At 33.0% G+C, this 23,284-nt stretch overlaps 4 protein-coding genes across 6 annotated transcripts; 1 reads left to right on the forward strand and 3 right to left on the reverse strand.

The window, feature by feature from the left end:
- Window positions 1-694: 694 nt before the first annotated feature.
- Window positions 695-7,263, forward strand: LOC107462543 (uncharacterized). 3 transcript variants are annotated; one of them, XM_052259071.1, is made up of 2 exons: window positions 695-1,737; window positions 6,839-7,263. In XM_052259071.1, exons 1-2 carry the CDS (start codon window positions 789-791, stop codon window positions 6,973-6,975), a joined length of 1,086 nt encoding a protein of 361 aa, XP_052115031.1. In that variant the 5' UTR covers window positions 695-788; the 3' UTR covers window positions 6,976-7,263. The 3 variants fall into 3 exon arrangements, with proteins under 3 accessions (XP_052115031.1, XP_052115037.1, XP_052115035.1); XM_052259077.1 differs by having other exon boundaries at window positions 695-1,219; window positions 6,321-7,263; XM_052259075.1 differs by having other exon boundaries at window positions 695-1,116; window positions 6,218-7,263.
- Window positions 7,264-10,463: 3,200 nt separating this feature from the next.
- Window positions 10,464-12,014, reverse strand: LOC107462560 (stress-response A/B barrel domain-containing protein HS1). The gene is made up of 2 exons (XM_016081172.3): window positions 11,823-12,014; window positions 10,464-10,802 (listed from the first exon to the last, which is right to left on the reverse strand). Exons 1-2 carry the CDS (start codon window positions 11,960-11,962, stop codon window positions 10,613-10,615), a joined length of 330 nt encoding a protein of 109 aa, XP_015936658.1. The 5' UTR covers window positions 11,963-12,014; the 3' UTR covers window positions 10,464-10,612.
- Window positions 12,015-13,315: 1,301 nt separating this feature from the next.
- On the reverse strand, window positions 13,316-14,073 carry LOC107462570 (pathogenesis-related protein 2). The gene is made up of 2 exons (XM_016081181.3): window positions 13,896-14,073; window positions 13,316-13,804 (listed from the first exon to the last, which is right to left on the reverse strand). Exons 1-2 carry the CDS (start codon window positions 14,071-14,073, stop codon window positions 13,509-13,511), a joined length of 474 nt encoding a protein of 157 aa, XP_015936667.1. The 3' UTR covers window positions 13,316-13,508.
- A 2,680-nt stretch (window positions 14,074-16,753) lies between these two features.
- LOC107462584 (pathogenesis-related protein 2-like) lies at window positions 16,754-17,607 on the reverse strand. The gene is made up of 2 exons (XM_016081196.3): window positions 17,331-17,607; window positions 16,754-17,239 (listed from the first exon to the last, which is right to left on the reverse strand). The coding sequence occupies exons 1-2, from the start codon at window positions 17,506-17,508 to the stop codon at window positions 16,944-16,946; spliced, it is 474 nt and encodes a 157-aa protein (XP_015936682.1). The 5' UTR covers window positions 17,509-17,607; the 3' UTR covers window positions 16,754-16,943.
- Between the last annotated feature and the right edge of the window lie 5,677 nt (window positions 17,608-23,284).

Here is a 23,284-nt window from a genome sequence, read left to right on the forward strand (position 1 = left end):
GTTCTTCATTTTCTATATTTTCAGAATTTACTAATTCTTCTTCTATTTGAAATCCTTGTTCCATCATATTATTTTCTTGAGCCATTTTTAATTGTTTAAAAAGCATTGTAACTTCTTCTAATTTTTCTTCAATATTTATAATTTTAGTGGTGGTTTTACTTTTAGATCTGTTATGTTGATTATATTTTGAAATTTTTCTTCTTTGGGATTCTCTTTTTCCTTATTTCTTTGAAATTTTATGGATACTAATATTTCTTCAAGCATATCTACTATAGAATTTAATTGTGGGTATAAAGTATGATAAAGATGTGGAGAATCATTTCCATGGTAACATTTTTTAGAAATTTCGTGTGAAAAATAAGTTTTTTCAGGTTTTTGAAGTATTTTTTCAGGTTTTTGAAGTCCTTTAATAAAACTTATAGTAAAATAAAGATTTTGAGAAAAATTATTTTGTATTGATTTTAAGAATTCGGTGTCATTACAGTTAACATTAGTTAAAATCATTAATTTTTGATCTATTAATTTTGATAACTTGATTATTTCTTCTCTTAAATCTTCTAATTTACTTTTTTCCATTAGGTGACATTTTTCTTTGTGAAGAGTTACGGTTTAAAATGTGACTTTAAAAAATGTGGTATAACAAATCTTTAAATCTGTACCAATTTGGCTCTGTATACTAAAATTCACCCATGTATATCACTACTAGTTTGGTTTGAAGGGTTAGGGTTTTTTAATCGCAATTTCTGGTTCTGAAACTCCTCCGAATTGATTGAATCCTAATTATCTTTATGATGTACATATCTCGATTAGGAAGAGCTACTGTGTACCCATTTGCATCTGCAATCCAGAAATGCCACCTTTTTCTTTTCCAACGCTCACACTTGATCTCAACCACTTCCCAACCAGTATCGTGCCTCACAGATAAGTGTGAATTCTCCCAAGAATCTGCTCTCAAATTATTCAGACCCAGCAAGGCCGATTCAATCATCGCATTTTTCAGAATCCACGGTTTCTCAGATTCCCAGATCACCAAAATAACAACTAGGGTACCGGCTCTCCTACGCTGTAACCCTAACAAAAGGATTTTACCAAAGTTACAATTTTTAGCCTCCAAAGGTGCTTCTAACTCTGACATTCTCCGAATTGTAACTGGCAACCCCGAATTACTGCTTCTTGGCCTCAAGAACGGTATAGTTCCTGCTTTTGATTTGATTAGGAGGTTCTTATCCTCTGATGAAAAAACCATGAATTGTGTAATTTCATCCCCTGCATCCATGGGTCACTTCTATGTAAGCAAGAATGTGAAATTGCTTCTTGATGAGGGCTTAACTCATTCCCACATTAAGCGCTTGTTTCAATGCAGGCCTTCTATATTAGCCAGTTCTAATTTGTGGAAAACTGTGGCAGAAGTGAAGAAATTAGGGATTGATCCTTCTTTGATGAATTTCAGTGTGGCATTGATGGCTAAGAAGGCTGTGGCGAAATCCGGGTGGGATGCCAAAGTTGAAGCCTGTAAGACTTGGGGTTGGTCGGAGGAACAGTTTTCCGATGTGTTTAGGAAGCATCCGCAGATCATGCTTCGGTCCGAGAAGAAAATCATAGCAGTCATGAGCTTTTGGGTTGGTAAGCTTGGTTGGGATCCTTCGTTGCTGTGCGTGGCGCCGGTAATCTTTGGATTGAGCTTGGAAAAAAGGGTTATTCCAAGGGCTTTGGTTGTGCAGTATCTTCTCTCCAAAGGTTTGATGAAAAAGGATGCTAGCTTAGCTACACCATTTTATCTGACTGACAAGAAGTTCCTGGAAAGATATGTGACACGTTTTGAGAAGCATCATCCATCTCAGCTATCAAAGCTATTACATAGCAAAACATGTTAGCATGTGATTGAACTGTGTCATTTGTTAAGTTAGAATCTTTGTAGACCTTGACACAGTTGTAGACTCTTCACTCTTGATAATAATGATGTAGGAGTTGCAGTGATTAATTGTTTAAAATTTTTATGTGAAATGAAGTGATTAGTGCCTTTATAATGAATTTGGAGAAAGGTTAGCCTTGTTACTGGCTGACTTGTATGAAAGGAATTCTATTGTTACCATGATATTCACACTTGCTGAGAAGAAAAGTTAATCAACAAAGATCTTTGAGATGTTGTCTGTAGTGATTAGAGCAGATTTGGCAAAAGAATTTCGGCTAAGACTCCTATTAAGTTGATCTATGCATACTAATTTCTAACTTAAAAATCAGCACAATAGAAAATCAAACCTATCATACTAGAATAATTAAGCCTCAAAATAGTAGAATAATCAAATTTATTTACAGCAGTATAATAAAAAAAATTGATATGCTAAATATGTATTTCTATAGATAATGGCTAATTAGTGGCTGATTTTTTGTATTCACTTAACATAATTATAAAAAGAACTATTTCACTATTATTTTTATTTCATGTCAGCAGGCCAACTGATTTAATTTCTTAGGGTCTATTGTTTGTAAAGTAAATGGTCAAATCTAAATTGGTCATCAAATTTTTTTTTTTATCAAATTTGTCTTTTAAAAATTGTAAGTAGTTATCATTAGTCTTTTCGTCACTTGTTAGAGCTTGCTGATAGATATATTAAATGATGCTACAAGACACACCTAATCAGATTGAGGGATGTCAATGTTTTAAAGTTCCCTTTAATTTAAAATTGATTGATCTAATTACATAAATTTGTCAATGTAGTGTTAGTGTTATTTATTGTGCCACATTAGCAAATTTTGACGCCATCAATAATAAAAGTGATTGGATAACTAATAAGACTAACTTAAAATTATTGAAAAAATTGATTAAATAATCTTTTGAAAACCAATTTGAATAATAAGAATAAATGTGATCGTACCTTAGTGATGGGAGTGAATTGAATAAGGTATGTTGCTCTTGGACAAACACTTTTTAATTGAGGTTCACCAAGGATCGAACTCGATCTTTTGAATCTAAAACGCAAATACATGTTTTAAAAAGAGAGACAAATATCTTATAACCTATAAGAGTTGCATGACAAGCATTCAAATCGACTTCTTCTTGTTGAGGAGAGTCGACTGGAAATTTTGCATTAATCGTAAAATTATCTCGGAAGAGAGTTTGACAACACAACATAAGGTGCTCGTCATGGATTTCTGCATTGAGCAAAAGTTGAGGAAAAGACATCATACGAAGAACCGAAAGACGAGGTGGTGGCGGATGAAAGGTGAGGAATAAAGAAGCTCCCTAAGACGAGTAGGAGAAGAGGCAAAGTGGGGGTGAGATTGGAAACGTGGAAGAGATGTGGAGGGAGATGACAGAAGTTATTAGAAGAACATCAAAAGAAAGCTTTGGTGAATCTAAAAGAATAAGACCAAGAGACAAGGAGTCCTGGTAGTGGAATGCGAGTGTACAAAAAAAGATAAAGATAAAAGGGAGTGTTTTAAAGAGTGATTTTTATGCTGCAATACAGATAATTGGAAAAAATATAAGGCGACTAAGAAAGAGACAAAAGTGGCTATAAGTGAAGTAAGAACAATAGCATATGAGGGTCTCTACCAATTTTTGGACACGAAAGAAAAAGAAAAAAGTATATATAGAATCGCAAAGAGCCATGAAAGAAGAACGAAAGATTTGGATCAGGTTAAGTGCATAAAGGATAAGGATGGAGATGTGCTAGCTCAAGAGGAGAAGATTAATGAAAGGTGAAAGAGATACTTCTACAAGTTATTTAATGAAGGACAGATGACTCTTCCGAACCTTGGTCGGTTATGGACAAGGGAAGAAGATCAAAACTTTGACTACTATCGAAGGATTCGAGACTTCGAGGTAAAAGAGGTTCTAAAGCAGATGAAAAATGGCAGGGCAGTAGGATTGGAAGGGCCTAAGAGGAAAAGGCATCAACTGGTTAACCAAGCTTTTTAATGAGATTTTAAGGTCAAATAAGATGCCTGATGAGTGGAGAAAGAACACCTCCGTACCTATCTACAAGAATAAGGGGATATACAAAGTTGCAAAAACTATAAAGGGATCAAACTCGTGAGCCATACCATGAAGTTATGAGAAAGGGTGATAGAACAGAAGTTGAGAAAAGAGACACAAGTAACAAAGAACCAATTTGGATTTATGCCAGGCAGATCCACCACCGAAGGGATATACCTATTAAGAAGGATGATGGAGAGGTATTGTAATAATAAAATGAATCTACATATGGTGTTTATTGATTTGAAAAAAGTGTACGATAGGGTGCCATGGGAAGTCTTATGAAAGGTTTTAGAAAACAGGAGAGTAAGGATGGCATATATTCGGGTAATTAAAGACATGTATGACAGGCCACAACTAGTGTGAAGACTCAAGGTGGTGTGACAGAAGAATTTCTTGTTGGTATAGGATTACACTAGGGATCATCTTTAAATACATACTTTTTCACATTAGTTTTAGAAGTACTTACAAAGTACATCCAAGAGCCTGTGCCATGGTGTATGCTTTTTGCCTATAATATCGTCTTTATGAGAGAGTCAAGGGAAGACCTAAATAAGAAGTTGAACTTATGGAGAGAAGCTCTAGAAGTGTATGGTCTGCGCATAAGCCGTAGTAAGACGGAATATATGGAATGTAAGTTCAATTTGAGAGGGGAAAACCCTAATATAGAGGTGAAGATTGGAGAAAATACCCTACGAAAAGTTAAAAGTTTTAAGTATTTTGGGTGCATCATACAGGATATAGAGAGATTGAACAAGATGTAAATCATAAGATCCAAGTAGGTTGGTCAAAATAGCGGAGTGCATATGATTTTATATGCGACAAAAAAATGCCTTTAAAACTTAAAGGTAAATTCTATCACACTGCTATAAGACCAGCTATGCTTTATGGTACGCAGTGTTGGGCGGCCAAATGGGAGCACGAACATAAGTTGAGTGTGACAGAGATAAAGATGTTAAGAATAGAAGAGTAGTCATACGCGATTAGATAAAATAAGAAACGAAGATATAAGGGAGAGGATTGGAGTAACACCCATTGTGAAAAAGATGGTGGAATCGCATCTCAAGTAGTTTGGACATGTGAGAAGAAGATCAACAGAACACTCAATCAGAAGGGTGGATGAAATGGAAGATGGATAAGGGACGAACGGCAGAGGAAGACCTAAAAAGGACTTGTTTGGGTGAGCTTTTAAGAAAAGATCTTTTTTCGAGTTATCTTTTTTTAAAAGATCTTATAGAGAAGTAAAAGTAATTTTATGTTTGGATATCTCATGTAAAAAGGTCTTTTTATCTATCAATTATGTTTGGGTATAACAATATAAAAGTACTTTTTTGTTTATTTATTACATGAAAAACATCTTTTTTTTAAGAAAAAAAGATCTTTTAAAAAAAGATGTAAATTACAGCTTCTCAAAAAAGATCTTTTTTTTATTTTATTAGTGCTTTTACTTTTACTACTAGAAATTTGCCAAACACGTTAAAAAATAAAAAAAGATCTTTTTTTAACAAAATAATGGCGCCCAAACATGCACAAAGACTATCTATGAGGTGGTCAAACGAAATATACATATAAACGATCTCTGTAAACATAATATATGACAGAGCACAATGACATCGTTTAATTCATGTAACCTATCCCACCTAATGGGACAAGATTTTATTGTTATTATTGTACACCTTTTACAATTTTAAAAATACAAAAAATTACTATATTAAAAAATATCACTACCTTTACTTTAATACAAAAAAAAACCCCTAAATTTGTTCAAATGATTTATCCAGCGTTTGCCGTTGGGTTTGTGGTTTGATTAGTTTTTTTTTCTTTTTTATCGCAATCTCTGGTTCTGAAACTTCTCCGAATTGATTGAATCCTCTTTCATTATCTTTATGATGTTCATATCTCGATTAGGAAGAGCTACTGTGTACCCATTTGCATCTACAACCCAAAAATGCCACCTTTTTCTTTCCCAACACACACGCTTGATCTCAACCACTTCCCAACCAGTATCGCGCCTCACAGATAAGTGTGGATTCTCCCAAGAATCTGCTCTCAATTTATTGCTCAAGGTTCGTTCCAATTCCATCAGACCCAGCAAGGCCGATTCAACCATCGCATTTTTCAGAACCCACGGTTTCTCAGATGCCCAAATCACCAAAATAACAACTAGGGTACCGGCTCTCCTCCGCTGTAACCCTAACAAAAGGATTTTACCAAAGTTACACTTTTTAGCCTCCAAAGGTGCTTCTAACTCTGACATTCTCCGAATTGTAACTGGCTACCCTGAATTACTGCTTCTTGGCCTCAAGAACAGTATAGTTCCTGCTTTTGATTTGATCAGGAGGTTCTTACCCTCTGATAAAAAAACCATGAATTGTGTAATTTCATCCCCTGCATCCATTGGTCACTTCTATGTAAGCAAGAATGTGAAATTGCTTCTTGATGAGGGCTTAACTCATTCCCACATTAAGCGCTTGTTTCAATGCAGGCCTTCTATATTATCCACTTCTACTTTGTGGAAAACTGTGGCAGAAGTGAAGAAATTAGGGATTGATCCTTCTTTGATGAATTTCAGTGTGGCATTGATGGCTAAGAAGGCTGTGGCGAAATCCGGGTGGGATGCCAAAGTTGAAGCCTGTAAGACTTGGGGTTGGTCGGAGGAACAGTTTTCCGATGTGTTTAGGAAGCATGCGCAGTTTATGCTTCGGTCCGAGAAGAAAATCATAGCAGTCATGAGCTTTTGGGTTGGTAAGCTTGGTTGGGATCCTTCGGTGCTGTGCGTGGCGCCGGTAATCTTTGGATTGAGCTTGGAGAAAAGGATTGTTCCAAGGGCTTTGGTTGTGCAGTATCTTCTCTCCAAAGGTTTGATGAAGAAGGATGCTAGCTTAGCTACACCATTTTATCTGACTGACAAGAAGTTCCTGGAAAGATATGTGACACGTTTTGAGAAGCATCATTCATCTCAGCTATTAAAGCTATTACATAGCAAAACATGTTAGCATTTGATTGAACTGTCATTTCTTCAGTTAGAATATTTGTATACCTTGACACAGTTGTAGACTCTTGATAATAGTGATGCAAGAGTTGCAGTGATTGTTTTAGAATTTTTATGTGAAATGAAGTGATTAGTGCCTTTTTAATAAATTTGGAGAAAGGTTAGCCTTGTTACTGGCTGACTTGTATGAAAGGAAGAAGGGGATAATGTGGATTCTATTGTTACCATGATGATATTCACACTTGCTGAGAAGAAGAGTTAATCAACAAAGATCTTTGAGATGTTGTCTGTAGTGATTAGAGCAGATTTGGCAAAAGAATTTCGGCTAAGACTCCTATTAAGTTGATCTATGCATACTAATTTCTAACTTAAAAATCAGCACAATAGAATAATCAAACCTATCATATTAGCATAATTAAGCCTCAAAATAGTAGAATAATCAAATTTGTTTACAATAGTACAATAAAAAAATTGACATGTTAAAAAAAAATTGACATGCTAAATTTGTACTTCTATAGATAATGGCGTGGCTAAGGCCAACTGATTTAATTTCTTGGGTTATCTTTTGAAAATTTTAAATTAGTTACATTAATCTTTTCATCACTTATCAGAGTTTGCTGATATGACATATTAAGTGACTCAAAGTTCCCTTTAATTTGGGCTATGTGGAGTTATTTATTGTGTCACGTTAGTATAAGTAAGAAAAGTCTGGCCGGCATATAACCAGCAAAGAAAAGTGAGTCATTTAGATGAAATTTCACACCAATCTCACACTATTAAAAGGCTCATTAATAGCTATTTGATGGCTATAAATCCCAAAAATTACTTACCCCTAACATTTATCATAAAAGTAATAAAATAACTTATAAGATTAATTTAAAATCTTTGAAAAATAAATTTAATTAAAATAATCTTTTGGGACCAATTTAGATAACAAGAAAGAATTTAATCGATTACTCATTATTTGTAACACCTTAGTCATGGGAGTGAATTGAGAAGGTAGTATTGAACAAGACACATGTTGCTCTTGAGTTTATATTCTGAAAGACAACACTTTCTAAATGTTTATATTTACATTATATGATATCTTATACAAACACAATACCACAATGTTTCAGTTGAGTGCGAAGTAGGGATGTTAATGAGGCGGTCCGTCCCCATAATTAATCCTCGTTCTTGCCCCGTTCTCTATTATGGGGAATAATTGTCCCCATTTTCATTCTTCGCGTTTTTTGCGTTACCCGCGGATCCCATTTTCTATTTCTCTATATTTAACATTCATATGAAAATTATAATAAAAAATAGAGTAATTACCCAAATTAGTCCCGAAAATTTTAAAATCGGACATTTTAGTCTCCAAGGAAAATTAATATACAGATTAATCTTGAAGGTTTTACTCCGGCAGACAAATCAGTCCCCAGTTTATTTTTTGACAGTGTAATTACCCAGATCAGTCCCCAAAGATTTTAAAAACAGATATTTTAGTCCATAAGAAAAATTAATGTACAAATCAATCCCCAACGTTTCTCTCTATTAAACATAATAGTCCTCCGTCCAAAAATGAAATAAAATAAAATAATAATTATTATTAATTGCACAATAATATTGTACTATATTTTTTGTATTTTTTGGACAAAAATAATGATAAATTTATTCATTAAATTCTTATATATATATATATAAATATATAGTCACTCAATAATAATAATAATTTTTTGGATGGAGGACTGTTATGTCTGATGGAGGAAAACGTTAGGGATTGATCTGTATATTAATTTTCTTTAGGGACTAAAATGTCCGTTTTTAAAATCCTTGGGGACTGATCTGAGTAATTATACTGCCGTAAAATGAACTGGAGACTGATTTGTCTGCCGGAGTAAAACCTTAGGAATTAATTTATGTGTATTAATTTTTGGAGAAATGCTATTTATACACCAAAATCAACTACTAAAATCAGCCACCAATATATTTGTGTATAAATACATGTGTAGTTTAATTTATTTTAAATGTGTATTTATATTTCAACATATATTTTATATTGGTGGCTAATTTTAGTGTACACATAGCATAACCCTAATTTTTTTTTAGGACTAAAATATCTGATTTTAAAATCCTTGAAGACTAGTAATTACTCTTAGTCGAATATCGACGGATTTATTCTTTCATATAATAAAAAGAAAGAGTACAAGAAACTAATTTTAGTTAGCTAATATTAGCCAACTTTAGAATTTAAGTCTATAATTTAGGATTTAGAATTTAAAATAAATAAAATAATCTAAAAAAAGCTAACTATGCTGAAAAAAAAAGTTATCTAAAATTACTCATTAAAATTAGAACCATTGAATTATTTTTTCCTTTCTCTATTATGTCTAACAGAGAGAAACGTTGGGAATTGATTTGTATATTAGTTTTTCTTGGGGACTAAAATGTCCATTTTAAAATCTTTGGGGACTGATTTCGGTAATTACACTGCCGAAAAATGAACTAGGGACTGATTTGTCTGCCGGAGTAAAACTTTGGGGATTAATCTGTATATTAATTTTTCTTGGGGACTAAAATGTCCGATTCTAAAATTCTCAGGGACTGATTTGGGCAATTACTCTAAAAAATATAAAAAAAAAACAAAAAAACAAATTACAAAATATTATTACAAACACACAAATATATCTTATTCAAGATTATAAGTCTAGAAATATAACTTAGCAAACCATAGTCCATAAAATAAAATCTTGAACAATAGGATTAGGATTTTTCAATGAGTGAAATTACTAAAAAGACCCCTATATTAGAAATAAAGCAAGGATTATTAGTAAGTTAAAAAATTCGAAAAATTATCGGGAATGGGACGGGATCCCCGCTTGAGTCCCCGCACCTGTGTCAGGAGAATTTCGCTCCCCATTCCCATAGGAAAATTCCCCACCATTGGGGCCCATTCGAGACGATTCTCGCGGGAATCCCCGCCTCTTGAGGATTTTTGACACCCCTAGTGCGAAGCCTGGTTTACACCCTTTCTTTGTGGGGGTGGCTGTGTTCCTATTCTCTTCATTTGTGTCCATACCGATGGCCAACTAGTAGTACAAGATTTCTTTCTTCATCTTCTATAGTTATAAGACTGTATGGTTCTTTAGACGGGTGAGAATGGTGTACTCCACCATTGGAGAAATCAATGGAGACTGGACATCAATGGTGTAGCCCGCCTAAACATTTGTTCTTGTTAGAAAAAGCTACTGACACTTTGCTTTTAGTTGCGACGGATTTCAAGACTACTATACTTCATGGAACATTAGTTGCTCTTTTTCTATATGAATAATGTTAGTTACTCTATTCAATTCATCCTTTTTTTTTTGAGGTATTTGATAGGTAGTTTGCAATTCTTAAAACTTTTAAATAGTAAAAAATTTATTCAATCACAAGCATGTGTACTAAACCCTAATAACTCCATTGTTCATTGTTCATTTATTATTTATCAAAATCAACACAATAATAACTCCATTGTCACAGAAAAAAAACTTTGACATATATATATATAACAGAGGTACACAAATGCTGCCCAGAGGAAACCATGCTTATTTGTTTGTAAGTTCTAACACAACAATGGTGGCATAACACACACTCACATAGTTGCAGTAGTAGTATTGGAATCAAACGTGAAGTGTGGTAGGCTTATAATCAATGACGATGACTTTGTCCAAACAGGGAAGAAACAAGTTTGCATATTCAACATGTGCAGGGTGAGCTACATACTCTGCAACGCCTTCAGTACTCTCAAAAGTTGACTCAAACACGTGTGTAAAACCTTGATGCATGTTCTCAGCACTTACATCCTTTCCCCTGTAATAACGGAATCATAATTCCACATTAAATAAAATGAATACACATGCATGTTTAGACTTTAGAAAGTAAGATGTTATAGTAAAATGACATTTCCCAAAGATCTAGATAACTTCAATCTTGTTTATCACATGACAGCACATAATTTTAACTAGAATCCAGACTTCTATTTCATCAAGGCTACTCTAAGTGACTGTTAGATATAAAATTATTCATATACTTCACCCAATAGTTTGAAGTTTTCGAGAGAACTGATTCATCACATGCACCAACCATTTGTCCCAAAAGCTAACTTGTAAGAAGAAGCATATAAATGATTTTATATCTAATTACCATTACAGCTGTTATAATTATCCATGAGAAACTTATTGAATATGAAAAGGCTTCGAACGAGTCAAAATTTACAACCATGAAGCATACTATGCCAGCTCTAACAATGGCATGTTCTCTCAGATTTTGGTGCGACCAAACCGAAACCATATTGTTTCCATCTGTAATTGCCATCAACACAGTTGAGACATCATCTGGAATTGACTTAGGTAATGACATAAAGATTTGGAGAATTTTCCATCAAAGCAAAGACAAAATCAGAAGTAGTAACAAAGAATCAAAAAATAAGAATATAAAATGCGGAACTCTCTTATCCAATCCAACCTTAATATCATTCCATAGTCATCTCCAAGTTCATGAGTAAAGGGAAAGAACAAAAAATAAATCAAATAGATGATTCCAAGTACCAACATCACTAAAGGACTCGTGAATGCAGAAAATCATAGATCTTTGATCTTACAAAACCCCGCAATTTCAGTGAAGGAAATTAAGGATCTCAGCAAGACTTGAACAGTACCAAATTTGAAGACTGAAAGCTGAGAGTCCACAACACCAAATTGATGAGAAAACATATAATACTCAAGAGAAACCTAACTAACCAGATCTCAAATCATTGATTAAGCTAATCTTGACTTAATTGGAGTGATGTAAGATATAGAGGTTAGGGGAAAAGGAGTATAGAGCATTTACCATTGGAAAGCTTTCATGGAAGGGACGAGAGAGACGAGATTGGCATAACCATTGATGAGTTCCTCAATCTGCTGAGGGCTAATATCGTCCTTGAACTTTGCCACCACTATGTGCTTCACTACTCCTTTTGCTTCCTCCATTCTCTTTTTTCCCACTCTCTCCTCTTCTCTGCGTTCTGAGTTATCTTCTTCTGCCTTATATGCATCAAAAATAATTTTTTACATAAATATGATTATTTTTTCCTTTTTCTTTTTCTTCTCTCGGCGTCTACTATTTATCTGCACGTTCTTATGTTTCATAAAAATCATTGGAAGTATAAAAAAAGTTATTAGATTAATTGAATAAAAAAAAGATTTTTTAAAGTAATAATGCTAGTAAAATAATAGAGTGATATTTTAATTATTTTTAAATTTATAATATTTATTATTTATGAATTCTACTATCTTAATAAAAAATAATTAATGGTATATTTGTTTTCTTTAAAGTAACAATATAATTTTAGAGAAGTTGGATCTAATTAAATATACATTAATTTAGGCAAATATTACTACACTAAAAAAGAAATCCTAAAACTAATTTATTACTAAAAATAATTAAAAAAAAACAAAAAATAATTTAATAGTGATTGTATCAACTCGATATCTTCATCGAATTAGAGCGGGTGCCTCGAACTATAATCCAGACTTGGTTGAGGTATTTTCTCAAGTGTTTTTTTTTTTTGTTTTTGGATCAAATCTATAAAAAATAATATATTTTTAGTTTTCAGGTTTAATCAATCGAAATATCATGGATAAAAAATAATATATTTTTAGTTTTCAGGTTTAATCAATCGAAATATCATGGATAAAAAATAATATATTTTTAGTTTTTAGGTTTAATCGAATCGGTATTAATGATGACTAAATTTGATTAGATTAATTGTTTAATCAATTTAAGTAACAACTCAACTCGAATTGATGACTAAGTGACTAAGTGTTTGTTTGGGTATTATTATTCTGTTAAAAAAAAGATTTTTTTAGCGTGTTTGGCAAATTTCTAGTAATAAAAGTAAAAGCACTAGAAAAATAAAAAAAAACATCTTTTTTGAAAAGCTGTAATTTACATCTTTTTTTAAAAGATCTTTTTTCTTAAAAAAAATGTTTTTCATATAATAAATAAACAAAAAAATACTTTTATATTGTTATACCCAAACATAATTGATAGATAAAAAGATCTTTTTGTATGAGATATCCAAACATAAAAATTATTTTTACTTCTCCATAAGATCTTTTAAAAAAAGATAACTCGAAAAAGATCTTTTTTTAGAAGCTCACCCAAACAAGCCCTAAATTTTTTATCTGATCGGACTGGGTTTGATAACTATGTTAAATACTAAACTCTGATTGTAAAATCTAAATATAAACTATTGATATAAAATGGGATAAAATATGTCTTTTAATTTATAGCAAATAAGCTACCGAGTAAAAAGATATTTGGATAGTATAATAAATTAATAATCATTCAAATTTCTTTGATATTAAATTGTATTGATATGAACTATGAAGCCCAGACAAAGCTACATCAAAAAAACAAAGAAAAGCAACACTTATTTTTCTTATTACATAGAAAAAAACCAATTACTTGAAGCATACGCACACACAAACATGCTCAAAAGAAGAAGTGCATATCAAGATGGAGCAAAGTGTTCTAATATTGAGCAGGGTTGGCCAAGACGTAACCCTCAATAGCCTTGAAGAGAGCTTCACCCTTGGCCTTACCCTTCTTCATGTCTTCCTCCTCTGGCTTCGCTTCTCCTTTCGAGTGGAACTTCACACTCAGCTTCCCGATGGATCCTCCGTTGGGTCCTTCTACCAGCTTTGTCTCAAATGTTATCTTCTCCGCCGTGGGAGGCAGCGCCACTCCTCCAACCACGCTGTAGTTGTATGCATAGTTAGCCTCATCTATTGCCTCCACTTTGTGTAAGATAAACTTGGTTTCTCCATCTGCATTTATATCATTATTATTATTACAACTCACAACACATAATTATCACACATATAGTATGTATGTATACTGAAATGAATAGTTACTGACCCTCGACAATGGTGAGTTTCTTGATGGTTCCAGGACCACCGTTTCCCTCGACGATTTCAACACTCTTGACGTCATCAATAATCTTAGGGGTGAGGGAGTCGGCATCCTTCATAGCATTGTAAAGCTTAGCAGGGGGTAGGGTGGAGGTGATTTCATCCTCGAAAGTGAAGACGGCCATGATTGTGAATTAAGAAGCTAAGGGAAGGAATGAGAAGTAGATGGTAAGAAGTGAGGTTAAATTAGTTTTGTAGTGTGTGTGTGGTTGATGAAGAGAGGAATGGGTTCTATTTATAGGCATAGAATGGGGTCATGAGGAATGAGGATGAGATGGTGTGTATGTGAACTTATGAACGTGCTGACTCATTGCTACGCCGGTCATGTTATTCGTTGATTTTTCATTTTTCTTTCCATTGCTGCTTGGCTGAAGAATATTAATTATTGTTGGAGACTGGTTTAATTTAAGCTTTAAATTGTCAAACATTGCTATCTCGGAAGCATTGAAATTCAAAGAAGGCGTTCTGTTCCGTTAATATTGAATGTTTACGCATACTTGATGAAATAAATTATAGTGCAAGTATTGAACACAAAACTAGAAGCAGAGCAGAATGCAATTGCATTTCAAGTTGATCAAAATTTATAGACGACACGCCCTTCTAGAATTTCCATTATTTAGTAATGCTAGTGAGATAATAAAAAAGGCCTAAATTTTTAAATAAAAAATTAGTTCAGACAATCTAAATTTTTAAATAAAACAAGTTTAAATAACTAAACTTTTATTATTTTTCAAACATTATTGTTTTCATATTAGGTATGTGTATCATTTTCATTCATATACTTTTGTTTATTAAGTATAAAACATGCCTATGACTAGGAATAATAATAATAATAAAAAAATTGTCTTCAATGTTAGGAAGAAAAAAGACTAATACTTTGAACAAATTTAATATTTGTTCTGTTCTTGTATTAATCATGTGATGGATGTATATATTGACTTTAAAAAAGTTGAGCTTATTTTCTTTTTTTTTTTGGAAATGAGTTATATTTTGTTTTTAAAAAGCACAGAGAGCTGAGATAGGTACTTACAAAACTATTCTAATACTTAAGTGAATAAGTTGAATATTTTTTTATGATTTATAATGAAAGGAATTAGCCGATTCCACCTAGTGGAACAAAATTTTATTGTTGTTGTATAATGAAAGGAATTAAAAACGGACCTCCATCCTTTCTATTTTTGAGTTTTTTCTTATAGATGATGAGTTTACCCTTTTTTCAATCTTCAGCTGTTCATCTAGAAATCAATAATTATAATGAAGGCGATAAGTTATTTATCCATTATCGACTTACTGATTTTCTTTTGTTCTTTTCTTATATAATGTTCATCCATCTTTTTAAGAAAAAAATCATGTAATTTTGTTTATTGCACAACTGTCAAGAACCTTGGAATTTAAAGTAATTTAAAGATAATATCAATATATAATCCTTACTTAATAAAGAGAGATGATAGAATTAAGTGGCATTTTTTATGATTTATGAGTTGGAGAGGATGAATTTTAGTGAAAAATATTTTTTTTTTAATTTGGGAGTTAGTATTTATTATCTTTTATTTTATTTTTGTGAAAGGTTAACTTTTTAGTTATTTTAAATAATTCCATTAGACAAACAATGAAAATTGTAAGCAATGTAAATAATAGACTACATCTCAAGTCCACTAAACATAAATAAACCTAATTAATTTAAAATTTAAAATTAAAATTAACTTTTTTTTTAATTTATTGTTTACGTTATTCAAAGAAAACATTTTCCTCTACTTTCTCTATTTTAAATTAACTAGGAAATTTTAACTTTATTTCTTTTTAACTTGTACAAAAGAATTTTTTTTATACCACACAGTACACAAGACAAGACAGAACAAAACAAATCAAGGTATTTAAATCATCAATAGAAGATATCCATCAGTAATGAACCACTTATTCTTTTGAGATGACTAAATTCTTTTCCGTAAGGCCTCTTCAAAATTCTTTCATAACATCCTCTTTATGCTCCTGCAGTATGAAAACATAAATAGCAAGAAAGTGAATCTACAAAAATAAGCAATATTCTTTAGCAATAACACCCCCTTGAACTCGGGAAATATGTGGCTGAGATTATGAATATAGACTACATAGGAGCTCAAGATAACTACTTCGGACCACTATAACTTGTGCAACGATAAAAAAAAGATTACCTTTGGCGTAAGTAAAGAAAAAAATCCAGAAGAAAGCACAATATTAGAAGAGAAAAATCTCCTGTTAGCTGGAGGAAGAAATGTGCTAATTAAGACAGTGGATAAAGCAATTCCGATACAAACATTGTCTGACTTCCTATTAGATGATATCCATCATATTCTGAACCAATTTTAGTGGAGTTAAAAAGGAGATGAGAGAAGAATGACTTGGATCAATTGAGAGACCCTAAGAAAGACTAAAGCGAGAGGTAGGCTCCGTTTCAAGGACCTGAGGGCACACAAGCTTATCTTAATGCCATGACTAGTACAATTTGGATTTGGTAATTTTTTAAATTCAATGTTGATAGACCACTTTAATTTGATATATCAATGTAACAGAAAAAAAATGGAAAACCGAACACATCATCATCGTTATTATTACTAGTGTCGCCTGTGGACAGATTATAATACATATATAACACTACTTTGGGTTTATAATTTTTTATCCAGCCAGTCGAACCGAATTTGATAATTATACTAATTAATACTATACTTTGATAGTAAAATCTAAATATAAACTATTGATATAAAATGGGATAAAATATGACTTTTGAGCAAATAAGTTACTGAGTAAAAAGATATTTAGATGGTATGATAATCATTCAAATTTCTTAGATATTAAATTTTATTGATATATATGAAGCCCAGACAAAGCTACAGCAAAAAAATAAAGAAAGCAACACTTATTTTTCTTATTACATAGAAAAAACCAATTACTTGAAGCATGCGCACACACAAACATGCTCAAAAGAAAGCAAGTGCATATCAAGATGGAGCAAAGTGTTCTAATATTGAGTAGGGTTGGCCAAAACGTAACCCTCAATAGCCTTGAAGAGAGCTTCGCCCTTGGCCTTACCCTTCTTCATGTCTTCCTCCTCTGGCTTCGCTTCTCCTTTCGAGTGGAACTTCACACTCAGCTTCCCGATGGATCCTCCGTTGGGTCCTTCTACCAGCTTCGTCTCAAATGTTATCTTCTCCGCCGTGGGAGGCAGCGCCACTCCTCCAACCACGCTGTAGTTGTATGCATAGTTAGCCTCATCTATTGCCTCCACTTTGTGTAAGATAAACTTGGTTTCTCCATCTGCATATATATCATTATTATTATTACAATTTACAACACATAATTATCACACATATAGTATGTATGTATACTGAATTGAATAGTTACTGACCCTCGACAATGGTGAGTTTCTTGATGGTTCCAGGACCACCGTTTCCCTCAACGATTTCAACACTCTTGACGTCATCAATAATTTTAGGGGTGAGGGAGTCGGCATCCTTCATAGCATTGTAAAGCTTGGCAGGGGGCAGGGTGGAGGTGATTTCATCCTCGAAAGTGAAGACGGCCATGATTGTGAATTAAGAAGCTAAGGGAAGGAATGAGAAGTAGATAGTAATAAGTGAGGTTAGCTTTGTAGTGTGTGGTTGATGAAGAGAGGAGTGGCTTCTATTTATAGGCATAAAATGGGGTGATGGGAAATGAGGATGGGATGGTGTGTATGTGAATGTGAAGTTATGAACGTGCTGACTCATTGTCAAACATTGCTATTTCGTAAGCATTGAAATTCAAAGAAGGCGTTCTGTTCCGTTAACATTGAATGTTTACGCATACTTGATGAAATAAATTATAGTGAAATATTGAACGCAAAACCAGATGCAGAATGCAGTGGCATTTCAAGTTAGATCAAAATGTATAGACGCCATGCTCTTCTAGAACTCCCAATTTTTTAAGGTAAGTTAGTGAGATAATAAAAATATTTAAATTTTTAAATAAAAAATAAATTTAAATAATTTAAATTTTTTAAATAAAATAAATTTAGTCTATTTGAATTAATTTTTTATTATTTTTAAATATTATTTTTAGATGTGTATTATTTTCATTCTACACACACCATATATTTTTATAATTTGTAGTCATCAATTAATTATCATTAGTATTTTTTATAGTGTGATATTATATTTAATAATATAAAATTACTTATTTTTCTTTTACTGATAAAGTGTTGGTCTCTTAAGAGTAAAGTATTATTTTTGTCCCCGACGTCTGACGTAAGTCCTAAAGTTATCCCTAACGTTTCAATCCTCCTATTTAAATTCCTAACGTTTCAAAACTGACTCAATATTGTCCTGCCGTTAGGGATCCGTTAACAGAATTGACGGCAGGGCAAAATTGAGACGATTTTAAAATGTTAGAGACTTAGATAGGACGAAAACATTGGGGACAAAAATGATACATAGAAATAAATTTTAATTTTATCATTCAATAATATCAATTTTTTACTATATATAGTATTCAATTATTTTTAAACCACATCTAAGTAAATTACACTTAATCATATTAATTTCATTTTAAATATATTTTTTTTTATAATTTTACTCTAAAAGATTTTTAGTTATCATGAAAAAAATAATATATATACAACAAAATATAAATTATACATTTTGTCTCTAATATATCAAAATTCTTTAAAATTATAAAAATAAATTTAATTAAAATGAAAGTAATGTGATTAAGTGTAATTTATTTAGATATAATTAAAAAATAATTGAATACCATGTACAGTAAAAAATTAATATTATTGAAAGATAAAATTAAATTAAAATTTATTTTTATTTATCGTTTTGGTCACTAACGTTTTCGTCCTATTTAAGTCCCTAACGTTTCAAAATCGTCTCAATTTTGTCCCACCGTCAATTCTGTTAACGGATCCGTAACAGCAGGACAACATTGAGTCAATTTTAAAACACTAGGAACTTAAAAAGGACGATTAAAACGTTAGAAATAACTTTAGGACTTACTCCAAACGTTGGAGACAAAAACGATACTTTACTTTTTTCTGTAATAATAATAATAATAATAATAATAATAATAATAATAAATTTGTCATGCTAGATGTTGGAACCACGAATCAAAAACTACTTGAAGATATGTCTTTTTATAAAATTAAATAAAAAAATTATTTTTATTTTTATTATATTATAAGGGTGTTTCAGTAAAAATAGTGATATGATATATATATTTTTAAAAAAACATTAGATGCTGAAATAGAAAATAAATTTCACATGTCATATTGATATTTGGCCACATTTTTAAAGTATCAGTATATATAATTTTATGATCGTACCATAATAAAAACCTTTAAAAAAATACCACCACTCCAATATTAAAAAAGTTTTTCTTACAATATCCAAATATATAAAAAATTATAGAAAACGACTTAAAGTTTAAGTTATATAAAAAAAAATGATTGAATATTTATCAAAATAAAAAGTTCGACACTTTCTATAATAATAATCTTATTCTGTGTTTTATGTCCCATACATCTTAATTAATTAAATTTTAAAATAAAAAAGAGTTAAAAAACACAAAGAAAGATGTTTTTTGTAATGTAAAGACTTTGACTTAAAAAAGAATTCATTGCTGACTTGCTGGTAGTTTTGTTGAATTATTGAAACTGCTTCTGTTTTGTTTTATTTTGCTATTCTATTGAATTACTTTTAAGTTTTGAAGTGATTTAGTATGATTTATAAGTGTTGGAGGTTTTGGATCAAGTCAACAACCAGCAAGTCAACAACAATGAAATAAACAAGTCAACAACCAGCAGCAATCCATCAAATATACGTTATTGGCTCTTATTGTCATCAAAATGCAGTGAAGAGGATTTGCATATCTCTGGATGCATTTTATACATGTCATGATAAAAAAAATCAAGAAAATGATTCAGCTTTAATCATAAAACAGCATAATGTAAAATTATAGTCATCTTTGCCTTACAAAAAATAAGTCATAAATTAGAACAACACTAAAATTAAAATAACATAAATTAGAACACCAAACCACAAACTCAAATTAAATAATTAAAACAGAGAACACTATAAACTTAGATAATAAAAATAAGAACACAGAACAAATTTTCAGACAGAAATGTTCAAACAGAACCACAAATTGCCAAAGCTGCAAGAACAAATTAAAAAGAACAGAACCAAAAATCCGAAACCAAAAATCATATAGCAAAATAAAAATAGAACTAATTATTAAAACAGAACAAAGAACAACTAATTAGATAAAAAAAATTAAAACAAATAATTTACCTGAACTAAGAGGCATCCCCATTCTAGATGCAGTGGAATGGCTACTGCGATGACTACAACGCAAGGACGACAGTGGCTACGAACTCGCGAAGGACGACGAATGACGGCTCTGGTGCATGGAGGACGACGGGGAGAGAGAAGTGCTACGACGAAGGGAGAATGAGAGAAAAGAGCCGCACCGCCGCGATGGTGCTGTCCGACGGCATTGAAAGCAGGGAAAGGGGAGGAGTTTTCGGCGCTGAGAGGTGGTGAGAGCTTAGAGGATTGGAGACTAGAGAGAGGCTAAGCGGAGTTAGGGTTATTGGTGGGAGGGGATGGGATGCGCAATTCGGCGGGACTGAGAGGGGCTACTGGGAGGGGCTGGGAGGCGCTGTTCGTCGGGGATGAAGGGGCTGCAGGCTCTGTTTTGCGGGGATGGGAGGGGCTGCTGGGAGGTCAGGATAATGGGGTTTCTTTGAGAGTTTTGGCTGCGGGGAGATGTGGGGGTGGGGTAATGGGGAAGCTAGGTTATCTAATGGGGTGGAGATGTGGGGTAATGGGCTTTTGGGCTGCCTAGTGGATTGGGCTAACTAATGAATTTTTTGTAGTTATCGGTTCGGTTTGGTTTGGTTAGGGTTTTCAGTGACAGAACCAAAAACCGAACCGTAACTAAAAAAACCATTAGTTAACGCAACTCACAAAACAGCCCAAAAGCCCATTACCCCACGTCCCCACACCCAACAGATAACCTAGCTTCCCCATTACCCCACCCTCACATCTCCCCGCAACCAAAACTCTCAAAAAAACCCCATTACCCTGACCTCCCACCCAGCAGCCCGTCCCATCCCCGCCGAACAGTGCCTCCCAGCCTTGCTGAATAGCCCCTCTAAGCCCCGTCGAATAGCGCATCCCAACCCCTCTCACCAGTAACCCTAACTCCGCTTAGCCTCTTTCTAGTCTCTAATCCTCTGAGCTCTCACCACCTCTCCGCGCCCAAAACTCCTCTCCCTGTCGTCCTTCGCGAGTTCGTAGCCACCGTCGTCCTCGCGTTGTAGCCTCGCAGTAGCCATTCCTCTGCATCTAGAATGGGGATGTTTCTTAGTTTTCAGGTAAATTATTTGTTCTAATTTTTTTGGATCTAATTAGTTGTTCTTAGTTCTGTTTTAATAATTGGTTCTATTTTTATTTTGTTATATGATTTTTGGTTCTTTTCTTTCTAATTTGTTCTTGCAGCTTTGGTAATTTGTAGTTCTGTTTGAAAATTTGTTCTGTGTTCTTATTTTTATTATCTAAGTTTATAGTGTTCTCTGTTTTAATTATTTAATTTGAGTTTGTGGCTTGATGTTCTAATTTATGTTATTTTAATTTTAGTGTTGTTTTAATTTATGTCTTATTTTTTGTTAGGCAAAGATGACTATAATTTTACATTGTCTTGTTTTATGATGAAAGCTGAATCCTTTTCTTGATTTTTTTTATCATGACAGGTATAGGATGCATCCAGATATATGCAAATCCTCTTCACTGCATTTTGATGACAATAAAGCACAAAATAGGAGCCAATAACGTATATTTGATGGATTGCTGCTGGTTGTTCTGTTGAATTATTGAAACTACTTCTATTTTGTTTTGTTTTGCTGTTCTATTGAATTACTGAATTACTTTTGAGTTTTGAAGTGATTTATTATGATTAATCAAGTGCGGGAGATTTTAGATCAAGTGTTGGAGGTTTTGAATTACGAAATTATTGTTGAATTAGTTTATTGTTGGTATTGTTGCTGGTTGGTTAATGATTTTGTAAACAGGATCATTAACCAACCTGCAACAATAAAATAATTCAACAACAATTCAGAAATCCAAAACCTCCAACACTTGATCCAAAACTTCCCGCACTTGATAGATCAGATCAGACTAAATCACTTCAAAACTCAAAAGTAATTCAGTAATTCAATAGAACAGCAAAACAAAACAGAAGTAGTTTCAATAATTCAAGAGAACAACCAGCAAGGCAACAACAATGAAATAAACAAGTCAACAACCAACAATTCTACTTTCATAAAACAGGACAATGTAAAATTATAGTCATCTTTGCCTTACAAAAAATAAGTCATAAATTAGAACAACACTAAAATTAAAATAACATAAATTAGAACACCAAACCACAAACTCAAATTAAATAATTAAAACAGAGAACACTATAAACCTAGATAATAAAAATAAGAACACAGAACAAATTTTCAGATAGAAATATTCAAACAGAACCTCAAATTGCCAAAGCTACAAGAACAAATTAAAAAGAACAGAACCAAAAATCCGAAACCAAAAATCATATAGCAAAATAAAAATAGAATTAATTATTAAAACAAAACAAAGAACAACTAATTAGATAAAAAAAATTAAAACAAATAATTTACCTGAAAACTAAGAGGCATCCCCATTCTAAATTCTAAATGCAGTGGAATGGCTACTGCGATGACTACAACGCAAGGACGACAGTGGCTACAAACTCGCGAAGGACGACGAACGACGACTCTGGTGCATGGAGGACGACGGGAGGAGGGAACTGCTACGACGAAGGGAGAAGGAGAGAAAAGAGCCGCATCGCCGCGATGGTGCTGTCCGACGGCATTGAAAGCGGGGAAGGAGGAGGAGTTTTCGGCACTGAGAGGTGGTGAGAGCTTAGAGGATTGGAGACTAGAAAGAGGCTAAGCGGAGTTAGTGTTATTGGTGGGAGGGGATGGGACGCGCAATTCGGTGGGGCTGGGAGGCGCTGTTCGGCGGGAATGGAAGGTGCTGGAGGCTCTGTTTTGCGGGGTTGGGAGGGGCGGCTGGGAGGTCAGGGTAATGGGATTTCTTTGAGAGTTTTGGCTGCGGGGAGATGTGGGGGTGGGGTAATGGGGAAGCTAGGTTATCTAGTGGGGGTGGAGACGTGAGGTAATGGGCTTTTGGACTGCCTAGTGGGTTGGGCTAACTAATAGATTTTTTAGTTATCGGTTCGGTTTGGTTAAGGTTTTCAGTGACAAAACCAAAAACCGAACTGATAACTAAAAAAAACCAT

The sequence above is a fragment of the Arachis duranensis genome, chromosome 1 (genome assembly GCF_000817695.3).
Source record: "Arachis duranensis cultivar V14167 chromosome 1, aradu.V14167.gnm2.J7QH, whole genome shotgun sequence".
In the NCBI taxonomy this organism is placed as follows: Eukaryota; Viridiplantae; Streptophyta; class Magnoliopsida; order Fabales; family Fabaceae; genus Arachis; species Arachis duranensis.